Below are 26625 nucleotides of genomic sequence, written 5' to 3' on the forward strand. Positions count from 1 at the left end.
CTGCAGGACTATGTGCAGCCAGCGGGGGGGGGGGGGAGAGGGATGTTGGATGGGTTGACGATATTCAGTATCTCATAGTGTGTGCGATATTATTTAGAGCTCGCTTGGACGGATGAGAGGCGCTTCCTTAGCGCGTTATGTTGTACAACATTGCTACTGTGAAGTAAGCAAGTCCTAAGAAACGGTCATGGCACTTCAGCCGCTGCCAGAAATCTGCATTAGATAATCAATTCTCCGACATCCTTAGCTCACGAATGAGAAGGACAGGGCTAAGAAGAGGATGAAGACTGGGAAAGATTCAGATTCGCCCGGGCGATATTGCTCCCTGTCTGATCCGATCAGCTGTGGGGTAGGGGAGCACGTCCAGGCGACTAGCCTGCTTCCATGGACCGGGTATGGTTCCTCGACCTCCTCTTGCATGTAGTTTGGGTTTCACTTTTCAAGTGGACATCCACCTGGATCTTCATGTTTCGCTTTCGAAGCTATACACCTCCAGTAAATTCCAAATGTATATCGATGAAGAGGTGTTAACAAGACCGAGAATCCATCGACTTGCCTGATTGAGTTTAGGTCTGGGGTTGTACAACTCATCAAGGTTGCGGGTAAATGCCGGAAGCCCCTCTGAACCATGGAACCAACGGAGATAGTCGCTAGGACTAGACTCGATTCTATCCTCGAAAATCCATCTATCTATCCATCCTTCCATAGTCCTGTCCGGGTGGCTGGCGTCGTCCGTCCTACCGGAAAGGAACAGGTGCAGAAGAATCATCATCGTCCTTCCTGTGTCTCTCCTCCCTTAATCCCCACATATGAATCTACAGGCAGATCAATGACAAAAAAAAAAAAAAAAAAAAAAAAAAACCAACCATTTAGGCAATCGTCGCGCGACGAAGATCTGGGTCAGTGACCAATGTTTCGACCAGTCATCTAGGCAAATGATTTTTACCTGACTAATATTTTCCTTTGGTTTTAGATTTTCTTGCTTGGTCACGATGGCAGCTGGGGCTAAATATTCCTTCTAACGCTCCCCAGCAGACTGTCAGATCGCCGGGCTTGATTGGGGGAAATGGCCCGATTGGATTCATCCATCCTTTCTTCCTGCCTGTGTTTTGGATTTTGTGTTTTGGGTGCTGCAAGTCAATTTTGAAGGGTGTTACAGCAGCGGGAAAGCCCACCCATCTACGGAGTAGACCCCCAACTGCTCGCTGTGCGCACGACTCGTGTCGGAAACCCGCACCCGCCACTTTCCTGGTTCTTGCTTGATTCTTCACGAGTCATCGAGTTACCCCCCAGCCCTTTCATGCCCCATTGTCCAGTGGTGGCTCTGACTTTGATTTCCACCCTTCGATGTTTCAGGATGGGGAGTGGGGGCGGTCCCGAGGACGTCATTGGTGGGCGTCTGTCGCCGACGTTGGTGGCTCTGCCCTCTCTCGCCCTTCGAATGGTTGGGAGGGTTAACACTCGCGTGGGTTTGAAAGTTGTGGTGGGCTGGTCATATCTGCAGCCGTTCGTTAGCCCCGAACTTATCTTATAGAGGGGATCCCTGTTCCTGGATCAGTGACTGGCTGAGAGTGCAACATGATTTCCCGAATTGTGGATCAATCTGCAGCCATCATGCTGTACTGACTTACAGTCTCTCCACTCAGCAGCAGTTTGGTGGAGCCGCAGTCCCCACGGACGTCGTCGATGACACTGGGCTAAAAAGCCACATCCAAGTTGTTGCAGCGTCCTGCACTGTATGATGCTGCTTCTGCTGATGATCCGGGTTCGATTGGGTTCCATCTGAACTCACAGTAACTTGTACATGAGCGGCACATACAGATATCGCAAAAAACCACTAATCTTAGGCTGCAGGTTTTCCAAGCATTATCTCCCAATTCAGCCATTGCCAGGTTGCAGGGATACCCCCTGTAGCCGCATGCACCTTGTGCAGCGGGCTGTCCGTTGATCGTTGATATCACCGTTTCTATTCCTATTCTCTTTTCCCCCCTTTCTGCCAGCAGGGATGATGATGATGGGGGGCATTGTCTTCTCGACCATGGAACATTCTTCGACTTCCTTGCTTTTTACCGAACCTGACCTCATAGGTCTATACCCCCGTGGATCTGGATGTCTTCATAAAGTGCTCTGGGAAAAGCAAGATTTCTTGACCACGGCGATCAAACATTTCTTGATTCTGTAATAGGGCTACTGTTTTCTGGACTGTTCCCTTCACTTACTCTCTGACTTCATTATCTAAACCGTTCCGAACCCCTCCCGACGTCAATCCCCCACACAAATCGCCTGACAATCTCAGATAGAGCAACGATCTTCCATGGTGAGGCATCCATTCTCTATCTGGAACCACCAGCCAAACTATTCAGTACTATCCACCGGGTGTGACCGACGGCGAGGAGTGAACGGCGCTTCGGAGTTGGCGTACCCTCAACTTCCGTCATCCCCGATACATCATCCCCAATAGGAGCGAGAACTTACCCGGACAACCGACTCAGACTGAGCTGAGTCAAGTACCTTCCTCATCCGGTGTCGTGCACCTGCAAACTACTATTGAATATCCCCGTCAAGGATTGGGGACAGGAGCCTACAATTACCCAGTGAAGTAGTAGTGAGAGATTGCGCTGATGATGGAGCGAAGGGAAAAGAGAGTTATCGATCTATACGACACACTAGTCTCGAGAATTTCTATTCTGCGAGTGTCTGATGTGCAACCGTGTCCACTAATCTACGCAGGGATCATGGATGTTTTGTGTTAGTTTCTGCGTTGGTTCTTGCCGTCGACTTACTCCCGTTTCGGGCCTTGTTCGGAGCTTGTGGCGCGGTCCGGCTTTTGCGGCGGAATATCCACCGAGCTTGTCCATTACTATACTACCGTAGGTGATTGCAATCAGACCACGCTTGGACGATGATTTGCAACCTGAAACCACTACCCCAGCAAAGCCACTATTTATGTCAATCAGTTTAGTCGGGCCGAACTAATAGGAGTTTTCTGCCTGTGCCTGTGCGTGTGTCTGTGTATTTGTGTGTCTACCTACAATAACGGGTTTCGATCGTTGTCGGAAATTAAAAGCCTCCAAGGGTGTCCCATGTTCGCGCTAGACTCAGCCCAAGGAACACGACGAAGAGCTGGGTCTGGAAATGAAGAGGTCAAGAATCAGGGAAGACAGGGGTATGAGAAAGGGGGGAAGATACTGCCAGTCCCGGAGAACGAGATGCATAAATGATTACAAAAGTACAATTGTGTAGGGTCTGACTGTCTCTCAATTGCAGGGATCTTGCAGTTCCAAGTTCAACGCCATTCATTCATCGGAGGCGAATAGGTTGTTCTCTAGGAACAAAACAATAAGCAGATGGAGAGACAGTGGGAAGATCCGCAATCTGCTGGCAGCAGCAGCAGCAGCAGCAGCAGCAGCAGCAATTGTGGCTCCGCCCCCCAGTTTCTCCTGCGCAGATCGAGTTCAGTCTGCTAAACAGCTTCCAAGTCTTCGCATCGAACATCGAGAGGCTCGTTTCAGATCTTCAGACCTGGGAAAGAACCGATAGACTGACGAACAGAGTCACAGACCCAGAGGCAGAAAATGGGCGACGGGGGGAGCGACGGAACAAGTTCCTCGTCTCTGCTCCTTTGGCTCCATTACTTAGGCGCGCGCGGTCCGGCGATCCACCGTGTTTTCCTGGGTCGCAAAAGCCTACGGTATGCAGATTGCAGCTAGGATGGAGACTGTACGGTGTACACCCGGTGTCCCAGGTATATGAATGTAGGGATCAGTCTCTTACACTGCATGAGGATCGTGGTTCTGGTACCGGTACTTTGTGTTTCTGTAGCATGGTTCTGGGACGGGGGACGGTCCGAAAGGGTCGTGCACAAGCCACGTAGTAAGTAGATAGTTCGAATGCTTTCCCAAACCCATGGATTCCTGGTTCCTTCGCTGGGGAGGAATTGACTTTGGCGCTTTGAGACTACAGGTTCGGTACAGTCATTGCCTATGAGTCTTTGGTGCTTTTGTTGTAGTCTAGTCTACGTGTTTTCTATCGTGTTTGTTTGTTATTCTTTTGGTCACTCATTGATGTTGGTCCGGAGATATTTCTCAATTGGGTAGTAGATATCCGGCCGGATGATGGGGGATGAGAAGGGGGATCTGCAATAGTACGCTATAAAGCAGAGCGAAACTGAGTGAGGTCCCATTACGGCTGAAGATAGCAGTGGTTAGCACTAGAGTTACTAGGTAGTCAGTAGGGAGTATTTTGGTGCTGGACTGTGCGTGGTCAAGGGCAACGGTAAACATGATCAATATCACCTTTATGACAATTGAGACTAAGACTAACTATTGATCAATCAATTCCTGACTGCAATAACCTTCTATTATCATCATCCCTGATGCTTCTTCCTTCAATTCTCCTCAGCCCTAAGCGAGTAACCCTAAGACCAAGACGCTTTCCCTAAGGAGGCAAATGTGGGCGGCGGCTGGACAAATCGTCCGCGGCCAGCTGTCAAACACCCGCCCGCTTCCCCTCCTTACTTCCAAGTTGCTTAGTTCAAGATTTTTTCCATATCCTTCCATCGCTCAATCACTCACCCACTCACTTACTTGATCGTCTTAGTCGCTTCTTCTCGGGCTTCGCTACGCGCTTAGTCCCATCTACCTCCGATAATCCTATTGTCTGGACTCCGATCCACGATGTCCTGTACACCTCGATTCACCACTGGTCAATAGCCGGTCCCTGCAGACCATTTCGCGGGACATCGAGAATGTTGACCTCGCCCCGATGCGAGGTCGCCACCAATCGATGCACGCAATCGGGGGTTAAGTGGGTTCGGGGGAGACCATTGCGGATGGCAATCCTACTTACGCCGCAACCCTCTAACGGCCTGAGCGTTGAAAGTTGGAGCAACTGACGGGCAGGCTATTATTGGCACCAAACTATCAGGAACCTTCCCCTCCGCCGGGACTCGATCTTCCTTCCTAGTCTCTTCATACTAAGTACGAGGGATTAGACTTCGCTTCGAAGAATTGTCATCGACACGGACACACAGGGGACTATCTACACGTATCTTATCAGTTGATCTGCTACATTCGTTTACTAAGTACTAACTAACTAGCACGGAACACGGAGGATTGTTCTGCCTTGCACCTAGTCCTCCACTATCGTCGATTCAATTTACGGAGTTCTCTTCCGCGTGAGCACCAACCACCTCCTTCCCTCGCCCAATCTAGAATGGGGGAGAATGGATGGAATACGAATCATCCACCCCGCCGCTACCAAAAAATCAACAACCAGGAATCGTCCACCTCATGACGGACAGTGGCTAACACAGTTGATACATCCCCTCTCTCCTCTCTCTCCGTCCATCCCACGATGGACCCAACCTCTGCACGCCGCTGGAAACGGTCATCTAAGTGGATCAAGCCGTGAAGGAATCGGCGCCTTAGGGGTCAACCCAAGAGACCCGATTACCAGGACAAGCCGACTTGCCCACCTGCACAGCATCTACGATCTATCTTGTTCGATTTGCGATGACTTTCCTTCTATCAGACTTTTCTTTAACCTGCTCGCCTGCGTAAGGGTCCGTGAATCCTGATTTGATTTTATTCCCAGGTCCTGTAAACCGCCACGGCAACACCCCACCCCCTCCGTTCGTCTCCGATCTGGAGAGGCTGATCGCCTCGCGATGGTGGCAATCCCCCTCAATAAATCGGTCATCGCTCGATGGTCTATCGCACGGGGCGGGACCGAGCGAAGACAGGACGGAGTCAGACCGCGGGTGTGGGTTCTGTGGTCGTGTCGGAAGCGCGTTCGTCTTTCCCCGCGCCAGACAACCATACTCGACTGAGTTATGACTGAATCCAGATCACCGCGCCTCTATTGAACGAGGCGATCGATGGTGATGCTGCGCGATGCAAGGAGCCGAAGTTTATTCTGTCGTGCTTTGTGTTTTCCGATTTATGTTTTCTGTCTGCTCATGCTCATGCTCATGCTCATGCTCATGCTCATGGTTGTTATCCCGCATGTCGCGGAGTTACCCGCTGCTGGATAGACTTCGTCTCGTAGGAGAGATCTGGATGAGCAGGAGGGAAGGTTTGTTAGTTGTTAGCGATGATGTTGCCGTAGCTGCGTGTATCAAAATTCCCGCCTCTTGCACCTGACACACGCAGACGCATAGGAAGAGCGGGGGGAAGGCGAGGCCTGATTCCAAGTTTCCTGTTGGCGGGGTAAGTTCGCTACCCTCGGCCGAAACCTCCTTTCTTCAGCACTTCCCTTTCATACCTACGTAGTCAATGGAAGCTGCTTGCTTGTTTTCTCGTTTAGTAGACAGGGATAATCACAATAGACGCCGTCATAGCCGAGGACCCCAACCGAGAACAATCCGAAGGGGAGCGACTTTCCCTCGGAATGACCTCCGAGAAAGGCGAAAGAGAGGGGAGGGGGAAAGGACACGGATATTTGCCGAGATGATATACTCGCGCATCTTACTATCCTATATGTGCACAGAATATGAATAATATGTGAATTAAAAGGAGACCACCCCGAACACCGCCGTCCGATCCAAATCGGAAGGATGTGCCAAATCTTAATTCGGGGTGGGTGGGTGCTTTAGCTAATATCTCAGCCTGATTATCATAATACTCTGTAGTATGGTAGCAGATAAGTAATACAGGAGTAATATTAATCACACCTGACACAGAAAGTAAGCCAGCCCAGCTCAGCTTTGCCTTGTCTTGTTCTGGTTGATTAAAGTAGGTAGGGTAATCTCGAATCTCCACCGCCAGTCTCAGTCCGGATTCTGCCTGCCTGACCGTTAGATCAACCCTGCGCCATCTTAGTATCTCTGATAACATCATGATTATATTGTTCTCTGATATAATCTTAGGTACGGTAGTATGATTCGTTAGTTTCTAGAAAGGATTATAGCTGGTTAGTTTCCGACTGTGCTCACCGTCCTCGGACCTCGCGGAGAATTCCCTGCTTGGGTGGCGGTGCTGTGCCTGTTCCTTAATCTCCTGCTGATGTTCTCTCATGTGAGGTACTGTATGTGGTTCTAGACCTCGATTCCTAGGTATTGTTAGACATTAATTATGGGAGATGAAGTCTATTCCTCACCGATAATCTATGGAGCCCTTTCGAGGGGGAACAATGTACAGTACTGTACTGTACCTGATAGATGCTGGCTAGATTGACACGAGCCAAAATATCTCGCCATAACTCTTGAGCGAATGTTATAGATAAGCATCGCATATAGTTGATTGGTATCTAAGAACATCCACTCCTTAGGATAGAGAGTGCTATGAGCTCGTGTACTTCCTACCTCTTCCCCTGTAATCCCAATAGACATCTATAGCGTAGGATCACCAGGAACGATAAGAAACTTACCGTTTATAGGGCCTACTGCCGGAATGAGGTTTCTTAGCGGGGTGAGATTGAGTAGATAGTCTAGTTGCATAGCTGCATATATTCTCTCCTGTCGTCTCCTCCCTCTCACCGTCTTTCTTTGAGGAATGAGGGGTTGAGCTGAAAGCTGAGACTGGATCGTATGGTAAGAGGACTGTCTCCGGCTTCGGGTAGTTGCGGTGCTTGCTCTGGGGGTATACTGACTCTTTTTTGGGTTGGTTCTGTTTTAGGAGGTTGATACTTGTGTATACGCTTTTAATCTACTGTCGTAGATTGTTAGTTGCAATAGCTTGGTTATGATGTGCAACTCGCTGTGGTGAGTGTTATCACTATACTAGTAAGTGTACGGAATATATAATCTGGCTCACACCAAACCCACTGACAAAGATTCTTACACAAGCGCAATAAGTGGTATATATACATTTGCCCAGATTAGAAGTATACACCAGACAGTGTAAGCTACTCAGCAAACATATACCCAGCTAATCATGACTGACTACCAGACACCCAGATCATCTCTGGCAGAGATATCGATATCCTTATCCCAAAGACATTCCCCAACAAAATTGACAAGTAACAGCCGAAGAACAGTAAGTAGACAGCCTAGACAAATATAGCAATTAGTCACCAGTTACGCACTTAACTACAGCTGGGAGACCCAGCGAGCTACACCGTACTCTACAGTCCCAAGCAGCTAGACTATGACATTATCCCACCATCATACTAAACCCACCAACCAACCAACCAACCCATTGACCGGGTTTCGCCTCCTACATGAACATGACACAATAACGTCGAAAACGTCCAGCTGAACAGTTGTTCGTGGCACTGCCATCATGCATATGCACGCTGCCAACTGCTTGGTCGGGGTTGCAGGTGGTGGTCATGGTGATGGTGGTCTACACCGCTACTACTAGCGATGATGCGCGTACAGTAAGTACGATGGGCGACTTTTCCCGCCTGTTCCCGGTCTTTGCGCTACAGGCAGGCAGGCAAGCAGATTTATCGGAATCTAATAAGGTCATACATGCTGTAGACACGCAAAGAAAAAGAAAAGAGCATGGTCGCAGGATAGGGCGGATGTTGTCGCGGGGTTTGGATGATCAGGAGGGGTAAAAATATGACTTGTTCTACAGATTGATTTACTCATTGTATGTACAAGGACGGAAAGGAGGGGTGACTTATGATAATTGTTCCGATAATATAGAGAATTGTATATAAACCATTTGATATAGACAGTGAGATCGCAATAGAAAATCCGACAGCAAAAAGAAGGGACAGTCCCTAAACCAGAAATTAATCGCTTTTTATCGCTTTTGTTTCAAACCCTCAAAGCCACAAGGTGTTGGCGGCTTTCTTTCCTTTCCTTTTTTTTTCTCTCTCTTCGTTTCATTTTCTTCCTTCCGATGTAAACGCCATAAGAGAGTGGACACCCCTCTAGGCGATCCTCCGGACTCGATTGCATCGCTTCACATCTCATTCGACCTCTGTCCACATGACATAAGATCATAGAAATCATCTCGTCATAATGAATCCCTCCAGTCGGACTGTCCCGCTGCCTGCTTCCAATGTCATGCGCACAGACTGGCCGTGGATCTCCATGCAGCAGCAACAATAGCCCTTGTTTTGTCGATGTTATACAGACTTGAGCGTGGTTTTATCATCCGCGGCTGTTCTGCCGCAGAAAAGCCCAAGCGGTGACTCATTTGGCGCCACGTCTTTGGAGCGAGAGGACCGGTGAGATGGATCGATCTTGTCCGCCCATCACTGCGGCTTGTGGGTGAAAATAAGCGGCTAGGATTTCTGTACAATGGCGGCGCCCTCAGTGCTGTCAAGTAGACCAGCCTCCTTGACCAGGTCATAAAAGCGGCCCTCCTGTTTAATCAACGCTGCAGGCGTGTCGAACTCGACCACACGGCCCTTGTCTAACACCACAATTCGATCGGAATCGATGATTGTATTGATCCGATGCGCGATCGTGATGATGGTACGGTCCTGGAAAATGCTGCTGCGCAGCGTGCGTTGCAGCAATGCATCGGTCTCCACATCCACCGCCGCCTATGAATAACAAGTGTAAGCTTCCGAAAAGTGACAAACACGACGAAAAGGAAGCCAATAGGAAAAATACTCACAGTTGCCTCGTCGAGCACCAGAATATTACTAGGCGTCAACAATGCTCGGGCAAGTGAAACCAGCTGGCGCTGGCCTTGACTAAGGTTGGATCCTACAGCAAGTAGGTTAATTACGCCGCTCCGACTTTGCAGGGTAACGCCCAGCAATGCAAGGCAGGGAGGCGAATATGGACTAAAAAAAGACTTACCTCCTTCTTGGACTTGGGCATCCAGCTGACCGTCCATCTGCGCAACGTGATCTTTCAAGCGGGCATGTTCTACAGTTATGTCCAGTCAATAATGGTCCTTGTATGCAATGTAGCCCAACTTACCAAGCACACTCCAGAGTTCCGTGTCGTCATGCACATGTCGGGGATCCAGATTGTCCCGGACGGTTCCCTCGAACATGGCTGGATCTTGGGGAATGATCGCGAGGCGGCCCCGCAGATCAAACAGACCAATCGTCGACACATTCAGTCCATCAATGCTAAATATAATGTTAACATTGATAAAAGAAACCTTGGGCAGTAGTCCTTACCTGATGTGACCACTGTCAGGCTCAATGATGCGGAAAAGTGCAAGAGTTAGCGAGCTCTTGCCTGCACCTGTGCGGCCAACAACTCCAATCTTCTCGTGGGGCTTGATATCCAGCGAAATGTCCTTCAACACCAGATCGAGCCCAGGGCGATATCGTGTGCTGTAGTTATTGAACGTCACCGCACCTTGTGCCGGCCAGCCAATGGCGGGCCTATGCTTGAAAATCACCTCAGGCGCTTCACTGGGCAGGTTTGCGTACTCGAGAACACGCTCAACCGACACGATATTGGTCTCGACTTCAACAGTCTGCCGCACGATCCAGTTCAACGACTGGGTGATTTGAAGAGCGTAGGACATAGCCAGACCGACCATTCCGGCGGATAGCTTACTGCCGGTTGACACAGAGATGATCGAAAGTGCGGCGGACGTCAAGATAATCACAGAGCCAATGAACTCCAGGCGGACAGCTAGCCATCTGTTGGCACTCAATGAGGGGAAGTAGGCACGAATGTTCGCATCCATGCGCCACTCGTTTTCCAGCGTAAACCTGTCCTCTTGCTTATACGCACGGATGGTCGAAATTCCACCCAGTGATTCCTGGAAGTGCGCATAGATTGGGCTTCGAGTCACGCTATCCAGACGCTTGAGTTCGCGGGATGTGCGCAGATAGTACTTTTGGTAGCTGAAGTAGACCCAACCCAAGGGAATGACAGCCAAGAGGAAGGCAGGGGTGGAGGAGGCAATGACCACCATGGTGAACAAAGCCTTGGCGGAGTTTCCGAATAGCTATTGCTTTCGTCAGTAGTGATTCTACGATATGACAAAGATATGGCACTTACCATGTTGAACGTCCGCGCAAGCACTTCATCGATACGATACACATCACTACGGGATAGTCAGGTCATGTTCATAGGCACCAAGGCTACCGCCTTAATCAATGTTGACTTACCTCGAGAATCTGTTAAGGATACGTCCTGACGGGGTAGTTTCGAAAAAGCTCATGGGAGAGCGGAAGATGGCGAATGCCATGCGTTCATGAAGCTTGCGTGAGGCCTAAGACAGATTAGTGTGGGACACGTTGCTATGTCACTTCAGAGTAAGCTTACCTCAATAGAGCAGAAGATCCAAAGAATGAGGTTCTGGAGAATGACCAAAAGAGACGAGCCCAGACCGAAGGCCAGGTAGATACCAATATATTTGCCATTGGGAAGGTTCGGGTGCTTTTCGCTGAGCTCCGACCAATGCTTAAGCCAATAACTTCCGAGAACCTGGGCAGTTTGAGCTCCCAAAAGAGCCAGAAGATAGAAGCCAACAGCAATGATGTTACTGTTCTTGGCGTATTCGCCGTACACGCTCCATTTGACTTTGCCCTGTTGCGAGGTTTCCTGGGTCTGTTTGCTTTTGAGGACATTCTCTTCATCTCCCAGCTTGCGTCTAGGCCCCTTCCAGGTAGCGGTACTAGCACGACGAAGAGTAACTGTGCTCTGTCTCCGCTCAGCACTAGCTCTAATCGGAGCAAGAGAACCAATTTCCCGCTCAGCATCTTCCGGATCGGAGATTTCCGAGTCTTCGTTTTCGATGACAGTAGTGGATTCCGAGCTCTCGCTAGCAGGATCACGACTGTCACTACCAGAGCCCTCATCATCCGAGTCGTTCATCGTAGTACGGACTAGGTTAGCGACTTCGCCCTTCATAGCTAGAAGCTGTTCATAGGTTCCCTTCTCAATCAAGGTCTTGTTGCGCAGCAAGCCGATAAAGTCTGCCTCCTTCAGGACAGGAATAGCATTTGTTGCGAGAATTCTTGTCTTACTGGCGAGAATACCGTTGCGGCCCAAGACCTGGTTAATGAGATGGCGACCCACATGCTGGTCAACCGCAGAGAGGACATCGTCGAGAAGGTAGATGTCCGCGCGAGCATAGACAGCACGGGCAAGGGTCAACCGAGCCTTCTGACCACCGGATAAGGAAATTCCTCTCTCTCCAACCTCAGTTTGATCACCATCAGGTAAGTTCTTGAAGTCGTCGGTCAAGGCACAGGCTGCCACCGTAAGCTCATAGAATTGAGGATCCCACCGGTGCCCGAAGACAATGTTCTCACGAACGCTAGCATTCATGACCCAAGCCTGTTGCGCTACATAGGCGATACGACCACGGACAACCACCTCTCCTTCAGTTCTCCACAAGTCGCCCAGGAGCGCTTGAAGGAGGGAGGACTTTCCAGCACCAACGCGTCCTACGATACAGCTGAGCTCGCCCTTGCGAGCGCTGAAGTTGATGTTCTCGATCACATGCGTGCCTTCGTAACGGTTCCAGGTGAAAGCGGCATCCTGGATCCGAACAGACTCGTCTCCAACGTGAGCCACGGTCTCTTCATAGCAAACAGCATCAGTTTGCAGCTCCTCTGCAGTGAAGTAATCCGTAAGACGCTTGACAGCCACGGACGCTTCAATCACAGCCGTGATAACCATAGGCAGAATGGATAGAGGGAACGTAAGGAGATTGAACAAAGTCAATGCTGGAAAGACAATATCGGTGGTCAATGGCTTGTCCGAGGTCAAGGCATAAACTGTAAAACAGGAGCATGAGACGAGGAAAGGGGTAGATTGCCAGGTGAAATTGGCAATCGACTGTGTTGCTCCAATTTTGCGGAGCGTATTGAGTTCCAGATCGTTACGGATGTGGCTGAGCTTGTTCATGAATGCTGTGTTCCAAGCATAGAGCTTGATGCTCTTGATATTGTTCAGAATCTCAGTCATAAGTCTGGATCGCGAATCTTTGTTCTTCATCTGGATCAGCTGGAGTTTCTTCATCATCCGTGCAATCACTCCATTCAGAGGAATCATCAGGATCATCACACCGATACCCGCAAACATGCTAACGCCAACAAGCTGGTAGAGCGACAACATGCAGAGAGTGATCTGGAATGGCGCGGACCAGAGCTGCACACCGAACTGGGTCAGATCAGACAGACGCTGCTGGTCGACGGCCATGTGATTGACAATATCGCCAGTGGTTTTGGTTGAGCGACCCTCGCTGGACAGTCTCAGAGCCTTGGCATAGATCATTGCAGTCAGAGCAGATTTGACGCGCATACCAGTGTCGAATGCCCTTTGGAAGTATTGGTGCAAGCACATGGTCTGCGAAACCGAAACCAGGAACATTGCAAGCGCAATGGCTACACCTCTGATGACCGGCTCAGGCTCGGAAGTTGCATATGAGTTGATGAACTTGATCAAAAGACGCAGAAGCTGCGGCTGGACGAAGGCCAAGGAGTCGCTGCCGCACTTAATAATCGCGCCACGAATGAAAGGGCCACCGAATGCTCTGAACAGCGCCAGTGAGAGGGAGGGTTTTTCCTTGTGCAACTCTTCCTCCCATTCCTCGTTCAATGCGCCCACGGTGACACCGGTAGTGTCTCGACGACGAAGATTCCACAGATCATCTTGGGTGAGGAAGTTGTTGTAACCGAACTTCATCATCGGCGTCATCCAACTGAATGTAAGAACCGAGAAGATATCAGCGTATTCGTAGGGGCATTCATCTTCATCTCCAAGCGCGTCGTAAGCACTTTGTTTCTTCGGAACCAAGTACTCAAGACCGAACTCTAACAGCGCCAGCCCCAAGCTCACGTTGAAACAGATGAAGTAGGGAAGACGATCCTCGTATAGTTTCCGTGCGATGAGCGATCGGAGTTTGATTCCATAGCCAATGGCGAAGAAGAGCCAGTAGAAGAGAACGACGCCATTAGGCTGTCTGCTGCGCCAGTGTTCATGGTACTGCACTGCAAAAATGACGCAAAGGGAGATCAGGACGAGGACAGAGCTCCAGAACCGATAGTCGTTAAACCATGTCTGGGGGAAGGATTCGATTTGGATGGCTGCCTGGAGAGCTGTTGTAAATATCAGGGCGGATAAGACGACCTAAAAGAGAAGATATCGTTAGATCTACACAGAATTGTGAAGAATGTCAGAAAGTTTCGTACCAGTTTAGTATAGAAATGCCAGTTCTTTGCAACTGGCTGGGGCACTCTCCTCTTCAACAAGAACCAAAGGGCACCTGCGCCTGCGATAATACCCCATACTGCAACCAAGGAAACTCCGAAATCCAAGAAACACGGAGTCAGATCGAATCTGAGCTGACTGAGGGGACCCCAACCTTCCGGATCATGGCAAAATGACTGCGGTTTGGGGGAGAGGAATGCTGAGTTCGGGGTGGAAGACAGCAGGGACCCCGGGCTGGAATCCCCCAGGATGGACTGGGAACTACCGCCTTCCAACATTTTCCCCGGCGGAAGGTTACCGTATCCCGTCTCCTAGATCGCTCGTCCTTTCGGACCTGCAAAGGCAAAGAGGGAAGCCGAAGAAATAACCCCCAGGGTGCCGTGTGAGAATTAACCTGGAAGGATAGAAGTCGGTGGGAGAAAGAACGAAAGTTTGAGAGGAGGATGATCGATAAGCAGAGGGAAATGTACGCTGCTTACTAAATGTGACGGTCAAAGCTTCTGCGCGATACGGAGGCGTTACCGGAGCCCAGCCTTTTGTCGAATTGCATGTAAGCCCGGCGATACTTAAGATATGATGATTGGTGTAGTTGTCCAATTTGGTGAGTCACAGAAAATTTGGATTTGAATGGAAAAAGAGGGCACGCAAATGCGCAAGTCGGTCAAAGGTTACATGCTTGCGCCACGATCTTGGAGCAAAGGAAGAGGGAGAGGAAGAGAGGCCGAAATGACATAATCCGATCAGCTCGTGCGCATCCCATCATCTATCGGTCTTGGCATCCCGAATGGGTCTCCGACTACTTTTCAACTTTGGCTGCAAGAATTGCTTATGCTCATTTTTGGTATTTTCTCAATTCTATCATTCATCGTGGCTGCTCCCCACACGTTACTGTCATTCAACCTCACTATCCTGAATGCCATGAAGATGTTATTGCACCCAGACTCAAATCAAGGATCAAAGTGCTAGGATTTGTTTGTAAGTGCGATATAGCCTTGCTTGTCTGGAACAACTACTGCATGCTCAGTGATCATCGTCTCATAATGGACAGGTCACTCCAGTCCTCTAGTCAATGTCTGGATGTTAGGGCCCGTTATGTATCCGTTCAGACCGTTGGCTTCCACGTGCAATTCAGCTGTCTTCTAGCAGGATTGTACTACTTCCCAAGGCTTGCAGCTCATGCTGTGTATCACAAAGCACAAGGACATCCGAAGATTCTGGCCCAGGTTGGCTCTCTTCACTGTTGAAAGGGTGTGAAGACGCACTGGAAGTATGTTGGAGAGACACGTACAAATCGGGACTCAGGAGGGGCACTGCACTATGATTGTGCTACCCAAACGGGCAATTATTAGAGTGGTTGTCTGGCCCAACTGAATTAACTTGCATGCGACCAGGCATTCTATCTATACATCAACTAGAATCTCTTGAGTCTAGACCGAACTGCAGGCTAGAGACGTTGTATCGCCTCTGTTGGTGTCTCATGACGGCCTAAAACGCATCAAATGACACAGACTTTATCTTATTATGATACTATCTCTTCTTAGGGACCTCCATGCCGCTATAATCCTCGAATATTTCAATTGTGGTCCGCAGAAGTCTGTAATGCAGCAGTGCATGGGAGGGCAGTTTTTGGTAGTTTCCTCCGAGCAAGGTTCGGTGCTTATCTCCGGGCGGGTCTCCTAAGAGCTGGTCAACGGGTCCCATCGACCCCCGATTCGGCGAATGATCCGATCAAGACCGGGCCAATCTGGAGCATGTCATCGTGGATGGATTCTGATTGCGAGCCTCGTCGTGCAGCGTTGGTGGGATTCAGATACAGGGGCAAGAGGTCCCAGTCCTGCTAATCGAGACTGGCGAGCGAGCTTATTGAGAGAAACCATCGAGAAATGTAGACTATGCGTCAGTGCGAGCATGAGTTCCTTTACACGAAGCTCGGCAGCCGAGACAATTCGGACGCATTACAGTACTTCATGTTATCGTGTTCGGGTCCGAAATCTGGGTCTTATCTCCGGAATACACATCCCCGAAGGCAAGCTATGGGGAGCCTAGCTCTGTCGCTTCAAATTTACCTCTCGTCGTCTTTTACATGACTAGCACTAGCTCACGTTCAGTCCTGGCTATGTTATGTTCTCGCTTTGCGGAAATACTAAGCACTGGCTATGATAGGCAAGCAAGAAATTCGTCTGTGATTGACAGATTCAGCTGTGGCTTCCCCAAACATTGGAGAGCGGGGATCAGCAACACCAAGCCACCGTGGCTGTGTAAGGGGTTTGTCCTTCTATTCTTCCTTGAACTTCAACCTTTCAAGCTGGAAGTTATGCCTCTTATGTGTCTCCCTATTGACCTGCCCCCACCATGCGCAAACCACGACGCTTGTTACGTGAGGAGATAACTTCGGTTGCAAAAAACAGGGAGGTCAATGTTCTCCATCGACTGGGTTACCCCGATCAGGAGGCTCAATTCTTTAGTCTTCTCGACAGCAAGCGCAGCTGGATACAAGCCATTGTCGCCCATCTCTTGAATCTTTCATCGAAAAACGCGTGCCAAGTGGCTGAAATTGAGGAGTGGACTCATGGAAGTTTCGATGTTTGCGTCCCAGTCACAGTTCTGAAATGAAGTTAGAAGCAACAGGTTGGCAACCGTGTTCTGGTTCGCTTTCCTTTGCCGTACCGGGTCGTTGAGGATTTTCGGCCTGGAAATGGAGACGAGAAAATTCGATGCGAGGCAGGAGCTTATGCCTGGCTGGAAGGAACGTATCCAGACATCCCGATCCCGCGACTTTATGGGTTTGCTATGGCTACTGGGGAAACTGTAAGAGATATCGGCGATTACTGATTTATGTCAACTGATCGTAGCGTCGGTCTAGTCCACCCGGATTGAGTCCCTTCCTTCTTGACTTCTTGGCTGCGACGCTTGAGCCATCGCATTCTACATGTTTTCGGCCTCCAGTTCCTTCCAAGTATATCCGTCATCAAAGCAGAATGGAAGTGCCCGGGTGCGGTCGGCTTGAAGCTGGGTATGTCTTGCTCGAGTACGTCGAGGACACGAAGGGAAAGATGCTGTCGTCCACCTGGGCCTCGAAACGGGATGATGTCAAATTACGGGCCAATCTCTTTCGCGACATCAGCAAAATATACCTGAGTCTATTCAAGACGCCGATTCCAAAGATTTAATCATTTATTATAGACAACGACGGCTTCTTATCACTCAAAAATCGTCCTCTCTCTCTGGGAATTCAAGACCTAGAAAACGAACGCATCGCGATCGATAGACCACGAGACTATACATATTCCACGGTTGATTCATTTGTGGTAGATACTCTGTCTTATCACGATAACCGACTTATCAGTCAACCGAATGCCATAAACGACCTCAGTGACTATATATATCAAACATCATCTCTGACAACAATGCGAGCAATTTTTTCGTTGTTCTTTAGTCGGGAGCTTCGTCGGGGGCCGTTCATTTACTCATTAACAGATCTGCATCCCAGCAATATCTTTGTCGACGACAATTGGCATATAACATCACTAGTGGACCTTGAGTGGGCATGTTCCCTACCCATCGAGATGGTTCAGCCACCTCACTGGTTTACCGATATGGCTGTCGATTGCATTGTACATCACCAATACAATGAGATGAGATTAGAATTCATGTCCGCCCTTACTGCTAAGGAGGAGCTTGATCGTTCTCGTGGCAGCGGAGATTCTCCAGCGCCCTTGAAATTATCACATATAATGGGTACAGCTTGGGACAAAGGAACCTTCTAGTATAGCCTAGCTCTTTCGAGCCCCACTGGGCTTTTCGCGATCTTCGACAAGATGCTCCAACCAAGATTTACTAATAAATGTTCCGATCACGATGCCTTTCATGAAATCATGCCATGGTATTGGGCCCAGGACATTGTGGCCGCGTCAACACGCAAACTTGCAGACAAAAGAGCCTACGACATCCAACTTCGACGCGAATTTGAGGACGAAGATTGTTCAACGTAGGTTCGTCGCAAGGCACTGGTTTGAGCCCTGACTTGGACCCGGACCCCCACCCTTCTTCCCGTCATTTTTTCATGGCGAGGAGGTGGAGCGTGGTTCTCAATAGGTCGTTGTGCAGCCATCTCGGCTATGCCTCGTATCACTGAAGTCTGATCCACTTACACTGCCATGCGAGCTGAGAGAGCGCACCTCCTTTCAGCTGGGTATGAGTTTACGCCTCGCTGATGGGGAGTATGATCTAACCGTAACAGTCAGAGGTCATTGTGTAAGCTCTGAACATCGCAGAACTTCTGATGGACGATTCATCTAGGCCAAGATGGCTGGTTTGACCTGGAAAAATCCTAGTCTCACACGAGCATTCACAGTCTGGACCCTGCATAAACAAACTTGTAAACTTCAATCTTCAGAGGTCGGGCGCATAAGATCGAGCCTATCACCATCCTCTACATTAAAATTAATAAGCAAGCCACTGACAATGGTTACATGGTGAGGCGAGAGGAACTGGTTAGATGCGAAGAAGCTGACGATGGTGCCTGAATGCGTTGGAAAACATTTTGTTTCTTGAGTCCGCGTTATATAGGAACCTCAATAGCAGGTAGTGATAATCCTTTCCTTGTAGGCAGGCAGTATTCGGATCTACTTATTTAATGAGCCGAGATGCCATTCGTCATAAGCCCCGCTGGCGAAGGCGGTGAACAGCCCGACGGCGGGGTCGATTCCGCAGCGTCATTCCGTCATTCCTTATGAATCTTTGTAAAAACCCATATACAGCAAATTAAATTTCTCAGTTGCTTGATGATGGTCGCAGAAACCACGGTAGAAGACCTCTTGAAAAGGCCGCTATACGGTGCGCAGGCCCTTGCTACCTCTCCTGACTCTGACTTGCGCTTCTAATTTGCGTAACGCATCTTGCTGACCATCTGAAGTTTATGATCTACCACAGGAACTTCTCTCAACCTTGACCACGAAAGCCGGCGATCAACTGCTTTCGGTCAAGAATGTCGCCGATACTACCCCCGAAGACTCGAATGGAGCGGCTTTGGAACATGCGATAGCCACGTCGAACAGCTGTATTCTCTGCAAAGTCACATACACCAGTGTGCAGGAGCAACGCGACCATGTGCGGTCGGACCATCACAAGTACAACCTGAAAGTGCAACTCAGGGGCGGTCCGACACTAGATGAGGTACAGTTCTCCAAGGCGATCGGAGAGCTTGACGAATCTATATCCGGATCGGAGTCATCGGAAGGAGAGAATGAAGAGGAAGAGGGGCAGCTTACGGCGCTGCTGAAGAGACAGGCCAAGATTTCGCAGGAGACTCAGGATGAAGACGACTCGCGATCTAACAAGAAGCCCACGAGTAGACCGCCGTTGTTTTGGTTCTCGAGCTCTGCGCTGCCCTCGAACGTATCGCTCGGTGTCTACCGGGCTTTGTTCTCGGATGTTGAACAGGACGAGCCTCAGCATCTTGTTGCCTCACTGCGGAAGAAGCAACTTGTGCCCACCAATGCGCCAATGAACGGTACCGAGGAGCAAGCGAAGCCACCCCCTCCTAGTCCTCATATCTTCATGTGTATGATCGGTGGCGGCCACTTCGCCGCGATGATCGTATCGCTGGCCCCAGAGATTCACCGGAGACAAGGTGGCGTCGAAGACCGACAGGCTCGGGTGATCGCGCATAAAACATTCCATCGCTATACAACGAGACGGAAGCAGGGTGGTTCGCAGTCTGCGAATGATGCCGCAAAGGGCGCCGCGCATTCGGCGGGTTCGAGTCTTAGAAGATACAACGAAGCGGCCCTGGAAAAGGAAATTAGGGAACTGCTCTCCGACTGGAAGCAGTTAATTGATGAAGCGGAGTTGCTATTTGTTCGGGCCACGGGTAGCACGAATCGGCGGATCCTGTTCGAGAAGTACGATGGGCATGTTCTGAAGCAGAATGATCCCAGACTGAGAGGGTTCCCATTCAGCACTCGTCGTGCCACCCAGGGCGAACTAATGCGTTGCTTCAAGGAGCTTACCCGGGTCAAAGTGAGTCAAGTGGACGAAGCTGCCCTTGCTGCAGCTGCAGCTGCAGCCAAGGAGAAAGAGGAGGCGTCGAAGCCGTCGACACCTCGGCCACAGCAGCAGAAGCCTAAGATATCAAAAGAGGAGGAGGAAGCTCTACTTCATACAACGCAGATTCAAGCTCTGATTCGACGCTCCAAAATCCCCGCTTTGATGTCATATCTCACCAAGAATGCTATCCCCTCTTCGTTCACATTTCAACCCTCTAATTCCCAGCAGAACTTCCGCTGCCCAACTTCACTTCATCTGGCTGCCAATCTGAACTCATCTTCCATGGTCCTAGCTCTTCTAACCAAGGCCGATGCGGATCCGACAACAGTGAACTCCGAAGGGAGAACGCCATTCGAGCTTGCAGGCGATCGTGCCACTCGTGATGCCTTTCGCATCGCTCGCCATGACCTAGGAGATTCAAAATGGGACTGGGCCGCCGCCAAAGTCCCATCCCCCATTTCCAAGGACGATGCGACCAGTCGACTGGAGCAGGAGCGCAAAACTGCAGAGGAGGAAGAAGCAAACCGACGCAAGGCCGCAATGGCTCGATTGCAGAAAGAAGAAGCCGCCAGAGCAGCAGAGCAAGCCTCGAAGAAGCCGGCCGGTAGAAGCCTGGGGGCTATTGAGAAAACCGCCCAGGAAAAGCGGGAAGAGGAGATGCGCGGGATGACACCGGAGATGAGAATGCGACTGGAAAGAGAGCGTCGCGCCCGTGCGGCGGAAGAGCGGTTTCGGCGCATGCAGGGTAGTTGAGCCATTGGGTTTATAGATTCGGCTGAGGCGTTTTCTCAGCTCATAAGCTGACTTGTTGTAGCGTTACGAAGAGCATATGATACCTTGGTATGAATATAGATGAATGGCCACGCCGATAATATATGTAGCCCAGACTGCGCACACCCTAGGGCTTGACTTTGTCCGGGTTAGACCTGCTGTTACCGTGCTATGATACTTTACCCCTGCTGATATTGGAGCATCTGGGCCGGACAAGAGCTTGAACAAGTACCGACAATAGAAGATGGAGGAAGGTCAGAGCCTTGTTCATATCTCAAAGTCCGCCCGCCGGTCCTGTTGTGCTCCTTCCCAATTCGTCCCATTGCCAACCTGAGGCAGCATAGATCTATAGTGTAGGAACTTCTCGGCGCTTTGCCAGTAATCATCGGTCTATATCGTTGCATTCATCTCACGCTCATTGCGTACTATTTCTCTTCTTCAATTTCCCCAGACTTAGTTATCAGTATTCTTCCATCAAAATCTTCATTTCCTCATGTCCTCAAACCCCAGCATGACCGCGCCTTCATCCTCTAGCTCCCGGCAACGCCTCTACGTCGGCACCATTGCAACATATTGTCCGGAAACCGCTCAGATCACGAAGCCCCTCCCCATATACAGCGACCAAGTCATCACCATCGGCCGGGGTCCAGCTTGTGACTACGTTGTGAACGATACTCACGTATCCCGCAAACATCTCCAGATCTACACTGTGCTCTATGACCGGGAAAATCCAGACGACGTTGCGCCGCTCGTCTACGCCAGAGACCTTTCCCTAAACATCACTACCTGGAATGGCTATACCATGGGTAGCCGCAGGGGCAGCTTCCTCCTAAGCGACGGCGACATCCTCGAAATCGGCGGGGACAAGTACATCAGGTTCAATTCTGAAACCCACGGAGGACTGACCAATGCTGTCAAAGCCAGGGAGGTGTCGCTCTTGAGCCGCGAGTTCATGCTCACGGGCCGGAAGATCGGGCTCGGGGGTTATGGGACGGTCTACATGGCGTACCGGAGGGTGGATGGAAAGCAGCTCGCGTGCAAGGTCCTCGATACCCGGCTGCTCAAAGAAAAAGTTATCATAACGGTGAAACAGGATTTCGGCATGTTCCATGAGCATGCTGCACGGGGTGAGGAAGAACCCCCGAATGCGGCTATGAAGGGTGTGTATCGTGACTATATTCGGATGCGATTGAAGGAGAAGCTAGGTATCGTGCAGCAGGAGGCTATGATCTTGAAAGATCTTTATCATGTAAGTGCTGTTCTTCGTTGAGATGTCGTTTGCAGTCAAACGTGTGGAGCGCCAGGGGAGTTTGATCCAAAGCTCTCACGCACACTCTTGGTTCATCTCGTCTTGAACGATGCCGTCCAATATTGCTCATACGGAAGCACTCTGTTGCGCGCGCGTCGAAGGGAGGTGAACGTCCTGTTGGTGACCTTTTATTCCATCATGGTCATCGCGACACATTCAGAAATGACCCCCCCCGCCCCCCCCCCCCCCCCCTTCGAGCATGTCTTTAACCCCCCGGTTTCTGATCACTGACAAAAGACATTTCTCGATTGGACAAAATAAGGACGACATCGCCGGACATTGAGGTCATCCTTTGCGAATACTTCAAAGTATGGGAGCTTGCTCCACTTTGGCGATAGAACTGTCCTCACATCTAGAGTGAGCTAGTGAGTGTAGTAGATGAGCTGCTCACTGTCTTCTTCGACCTCAGTTCATGGAAAACAAACTGATCCTGGCGCTCCACTAATCAGCTTGACCGCTGCGAGCCTCTGATAAGAGCGACCTGCTAACCTGTGTACAGCCTAATATTGTCAGTCTCGAGAAGGTGGTTTACTCACAGGATACATTGTGAGTGACCGTGCATGTACTCGGAAAAACTGACAACGGCTAATGATAGTAAAGCTATATCTTCCAGGAGCTGCTCACGGGAGGAGACCTTTTCTCCTACGTTCACTTCAAAGGAGGGAAGCTGGACAATATGGAGGCTGCGGCGATAGTACGACAGATCACGAAGGCGTTGTTATACCTCCATGACCGAGGCATTGTTCATCGCGATGTAAAGCCCGACAATATACTTCTGGCAACCTTGGAAGCTGGCTGTAGGGTTGTGCTTAGCGACTTTGGCTGCGCTACTCGAGTGACTTCAACCGGGAGAATGGCGACGATGGTGGGCACAATTCCGTATCGTGCTCCGTAAGTCATACTCTTCATTTTCTTTTATCACACCGATCATGTTGTGGCTGAAGGTGATCAGCCGTCCTTGAGCATTGCCTGGAAGCCTGAAGCAGCCCTATTTCTTCAAAGAGTATCAGGCCGCTCCTGCCCTGTGCGTCGTCCTCATATTGTAGCCAAGCCTTTAAATCACCAAGCGGCAGCGCCCAGATCGGCGCGTCTGCAGCGTTGTTTATCGATTCTAGGCTAACTGAAATAGTGAGTTGCTCGAGAGACGTTACACCAAGGCTATCGACATGTGGTCCCTGGGCTGCTTGACAGCTGTCATACTCACCGGAGAGCCTACACCCGATCCTGAGGTCATGTCGTGGTCAGATGTACTTGGTGGGGACGGTGGCACACTGAAGATACTAAGCATCTTCTATGCGCATTCGCTTAGACCTCGTGCTCAGGACTTCATCTTCAAGACAATGGCATGGAAAGCAGAGGATCGCATGACTGCGAGGCAGGCTTTGGCGCATGAATGGTTCACCAATCCGGCCCACCACCAATCATTCCTAGACCTGTACACCCGGGCAATCAAAGACTGGGTACCTCGGAACACCGGGGAGGACTCCGTTGTCCGCATATCGGCCTATGCAGAGACGGAATCCGAGATCCTCGCGACACAGGATGACGAGGAATCAAGCGATGAGTGGCCGAGTGAAGAGTCATTGGAAGAGGAAGACCAGATTGCAGAGGGAGTCTGCCACGAAGAAGCCTCGCTCACATTATCCGATCTAGGGCTTCCAAGGTTGTTTCGAGGTCTGTCTGGCACCGATCCCGAGGAGTTAGACGAGGTGGCGGTAGAGTCGGAGTAGCTGGCTGGCTTGAGCACGCATCGTTCTGTTTTCACATCTTACCTTGATAGCATAGGCACCAGATTAGTTAGATAATGCACTATTAGACCGGAATGACACGTTCTCATCTCGAGTACCATCGAAAATGACTTCCATGACAGATAAAAAAGGGGCGTGATGAAAGAACCAAACCTCGAAGAAAATACCACCACAGCCTCAACCTTTAAATTCTACCCCATGCAAGAGCAAAAACCAAACACGCAGCCAGTGCTAACCCCGTCCCAACGAAAAACAGCCACCCCACCCCACCACAAACCTATAACCACAAACCGGTTCACCAACCCTCCAACACCAAAAGAAAAAACCCAGCTCGAACAAGGCGCAGACACAGAAGACCATCCTATAAGCTAACTCCCAAGAACCGACCAGTCCAACAAGGAGATCACCTCCCCTCCCTTATCCCTACCTTACACGCGCGACTTACCTGCACAATCACCCGCAGACGTCAACCCTGCATAAGCCCTGCAAGTCACGAACACTCAACGTGATGGGACGTGACGTGCAGCAACACGCATACGCGCTGCCACGCGCCATTATCGAATCAGATTAATCTGGAGTGGATTTGCACGCGCTGCACTTATGCGCGTGCGCGTGTGCGTCTGTGTTATGCGTGTGCGTGCAGGACGGCGCGCGGCGCGGATGAATTGTCCGAGATCTGCGTTGTTATCCCTTGCGTTCTGTTTGCGGGAGGGGGTTCTCTGGGGATTGCTTTGGGGGTGGTGGCTGGGGAGGGTATCTGGACGGTTGGTTAGGGGAGGAAGGGAGAGGGGGGGTGTTCGAAGGATATCAGTCTTGCCTCTGTTTAGGGGGGTATAGGAGGGAGATATGGTTTTGTTGTAGGGGTCTTGGAGGGAGGGGCTGGTTAGGTTTGGTTTGGGGTGGGGGAGGGGGATTCAATTAGGAGCCTCAGGTCTGGGCCGAGGGTTGGTTGAGTGAGGGTTATCTTGGGAAAGAGCTGTGAGGGATTGTTTTCTTGTGGTAGGGCTTCCTGGGTTGGTATACTGAGCTGGAGGCAGGTTGGGAGAATGGGTTCGGGCAGTGTGGTAGCATGGGCAAAGGATGGTTAGGGTAAAGTCAGCATGCTTCTCAAGTGCTCGTGGGCTCTACTAGATCCGGTTCAAGCTCTGCACGTTTATCGTTCAGAGAGTTGAGGCACGGTGCAGCAGCTGCTTGGACTCCCGTCTGAGTGCAGCATCATCGTGCGCGATAATGCAATGCAGCCGGGCCGGCTGGCATTACATGCACACAAGCCTCCCCTCCACATGCAAGTGATCCTTTCTTGCATCTGAGCAGGGGTCGAGGATGGGAGCGTGTACGAAGGGCACAAGGAACAATAGGGGCAGGACAGGGCAGGGCAAGACAGGGCAGGCAGGGCAGTGTCGTGTCGTACATCAGCAGGTCGAATGGTGTGACTGACAACGCGATCAATGGGCGGCTGTCGAACAAGGGGAGTCACCCCGTGCTAGGTATACTAGGTTCGAGTCGGAGCCAGTGGTTTGTCACGGAACATGAGACACGAGCGTCCTTTCTTCCGACTGCCAGCCTGCAGCCACCAGGAATCACGTCACTAGGGTCGGGTTCGCGATCCTTGCCCTGGAGAAGAATGCAGGTGGAGAGGGCTGAGGCGCGACAGATTCCCCAGGGGGGATGCAAGGAGCGAAGGGGCAGTGGGCGTGTCGCTGATAAGATCGAGCGATAGGAGATATTTCATCAGGGCGCTGCTGTTCGGAGATTTTCTGGGGCTCTGTGCAAGGATGCTTGCTTGCCTGCTTGCCTGCTGATGACCTGCAGCAGCAGAAGGGATTGTTTCACTGATGTCCGCTGTTTGTCATCTTGCATCGGTTCAAGTCGTTGCATATGGATCGTCTCCTGAGGCAGCCAGGCATTCATGCACCCGGCTTGCGTTGATTGGTGGACACGCACCGTAGCCGACGCGACCCGCAAAACACAACGCGGACGCGCAACGCGACTTGAAACCTCAATTATGCCGCATTGGGCATTCATAGATGAGAGGTGATATCATCTCGTTGATCATGAGAGTACGGCGGATGGAGGAAGAGCAACAATGATAATGCCTAAAGTACTGCGGAAGAGAGTGCCTTTAATATATCGGACACTCGAGGGTTGGTCAAGACACTACTGGGAAAGGCTCTGAGGGGAGTTGAATGGGAGGAATCCAGGTTGATACTGGGAGTGAAGAAGGGTGTTGGTGGAAGTCTCCCAACCACTGCACTGAACAGAGGGACGTGATGCCTTCTGAAACCACCCAGTTAGACAATATCCAAGGGACTATTTCGATTTAGCGCTTTCTCAGAGAAAGACATTGTAAAGCAACAATCAGGAGCATGGCTGCAATGCAACACAGCTTCACGTCGTCCCACTTTCCACGGCACGGGCCAACACGTGATGATAGACGGGGCATCAAGCCGTCCATGACATCGAAGTGGACACGGCGATGGAGTCATGTCGCAGCGGGCCACCCTGCGATGGGTGCCTTGCAGACTGCATCCCTTCCCCGGTGGCTCCTGTTGTGGCTCCTGTACTCCTTGTCTCCCTTCGCCCACGAGGAGGGGGCAGGTTAATCACGGGTTGATCACTCGCTTCCATGGCTGCTGGAGACCTTCAAAAGTTAGCCCATTCCCTGTCTCCAGGAGAAAAGGACGAGAAAAGAAAGTAAAGTTCAAGTTCCAGTC

At 50.6% G+C, this 26625-nt stretch overlaps 5 protein-coding genes across 5 annotated transcripts; 4 read left to right on the forward strand and 1 right to left on the reverse strand.

Moving 5' to 3' along the window:
* The first annotated feature begins 5736 nt into the window (after window positions 1–5736).
* On the forward strand, window positions 5737–6204 carry BO97DRAFT_280067 (uncharacterized protein). Its single transcript, XM_025691060.1, has one exon. It carries the CDS (start codon window positions 5895–5897, stop codon window positions 6141–6143), a length of 249 nt encoding a protein of 82 aa, XP_025553362.1. The 5' UTR covers window positions 5737–5894; the 3' UTR covers window positions 6144–6204.
* Window positions 6205–9180: 2976 nt separating this feature from the next.
* BO97DRAFT_422642 (ATP-binding cassette glutathione S-conjugate transporter YCF1) lies at window positions 9181–14313 on the reverse strand (the record flags this gene model as incomplete). Its single annotated transcript, XM_025696809.1, has 9 exons — window positions 9181–9444; window positions 9519–9610; window positions 9707–9775; window positions 9830–9984; window positions 10036–10820; window positions 10874–10919; window positions 10984–11087; window positions 11141–13954; window positions 14017–14313. The coding sequence occupies 9 exons, from the start codon at window positions 14311–14313 to the stop codon at window positions 9181–9183; spliced, it is 4626 nt and encodes a 1541-aa protein (XP_025553363.1).
* Window positions 14314–16387: 2074 nt separating this feature from the next.
* BO97DRAFT_469102 (uncharacterized protein) lies at window positions 16388–18623 on the forward strand (the record flags this gene model as incomplete). The annotated part of the gene is made up of 6 exons (XM_025699813.1): window positions 16388–16636; window positions 16715–16843; window positions 16888–17173; window positions 17219–17773; window positions 17813–18023; window positions 18605–18623. 6 exons carry the CDS (start codon window positions 16388–16390, stop codon window positions 18621–18623), a joined length of 1449 nt encoding a protein of 482 aa, XP_025553364.1.
* Window positions 18624–18780: 157 nt separating this feature from the next.
* BO97DRAFT_441698 (putative C2H2 finger and ankyrin domain protein) lies at window positions 18781–20947 on the forward strand. The gene is made up of 2 exons (XM_025698194.1): window positions 18781–18871; window positions 18951–20947. The coding sequence occupies exons 1-2, from the start codon at window positions 18820–18822 to the stop codon at window positions 20834–20836; spliced, it is 1938 nt and encodes a 645-aa protein (XP_025553365.1). The 5' UTR covers window positions 18781–18819; the 3' UTR covers window positions 20837–20947.
* A 418-nt stretch (window positions 20948–21365) lies between these two features.
* On the forward strand, window positions 21366–23893 carry BO97DRAFT_386664 (kinase-like protein; the record flags this gene model as incomplete). The annotated part of the gene is made up of 4 exons (XM_025693547.1): window positions 21366–22103; window positions 22663–22709; window positions 22764–23054; window positions 23293–23893. 4 exons carry the CDS (start codon window positions 21366–21368, stop codon window positions 23891–23893), a joined length of 1677 nt encoding a protein of 558 aa, XP_025553366.1.
* Between the last annotated feature and the right edge of the window lie 2732 nt (window positions 23894–26625).

This window comes from Aspergillus homomorphus (assembly GCF_003184865.1).
Source record: "Aspergillus homomorphus CBS 101889 unplaced genomic scaffold BO97scaffold_9, whole genome shotgun sequence".
NCBI lineage: Eukaryota > Fungi > Ascomycota > Eurotiomycetes > Eurotiales > Aspergillaceae > Aspergillus > Aspergillus homomorphus.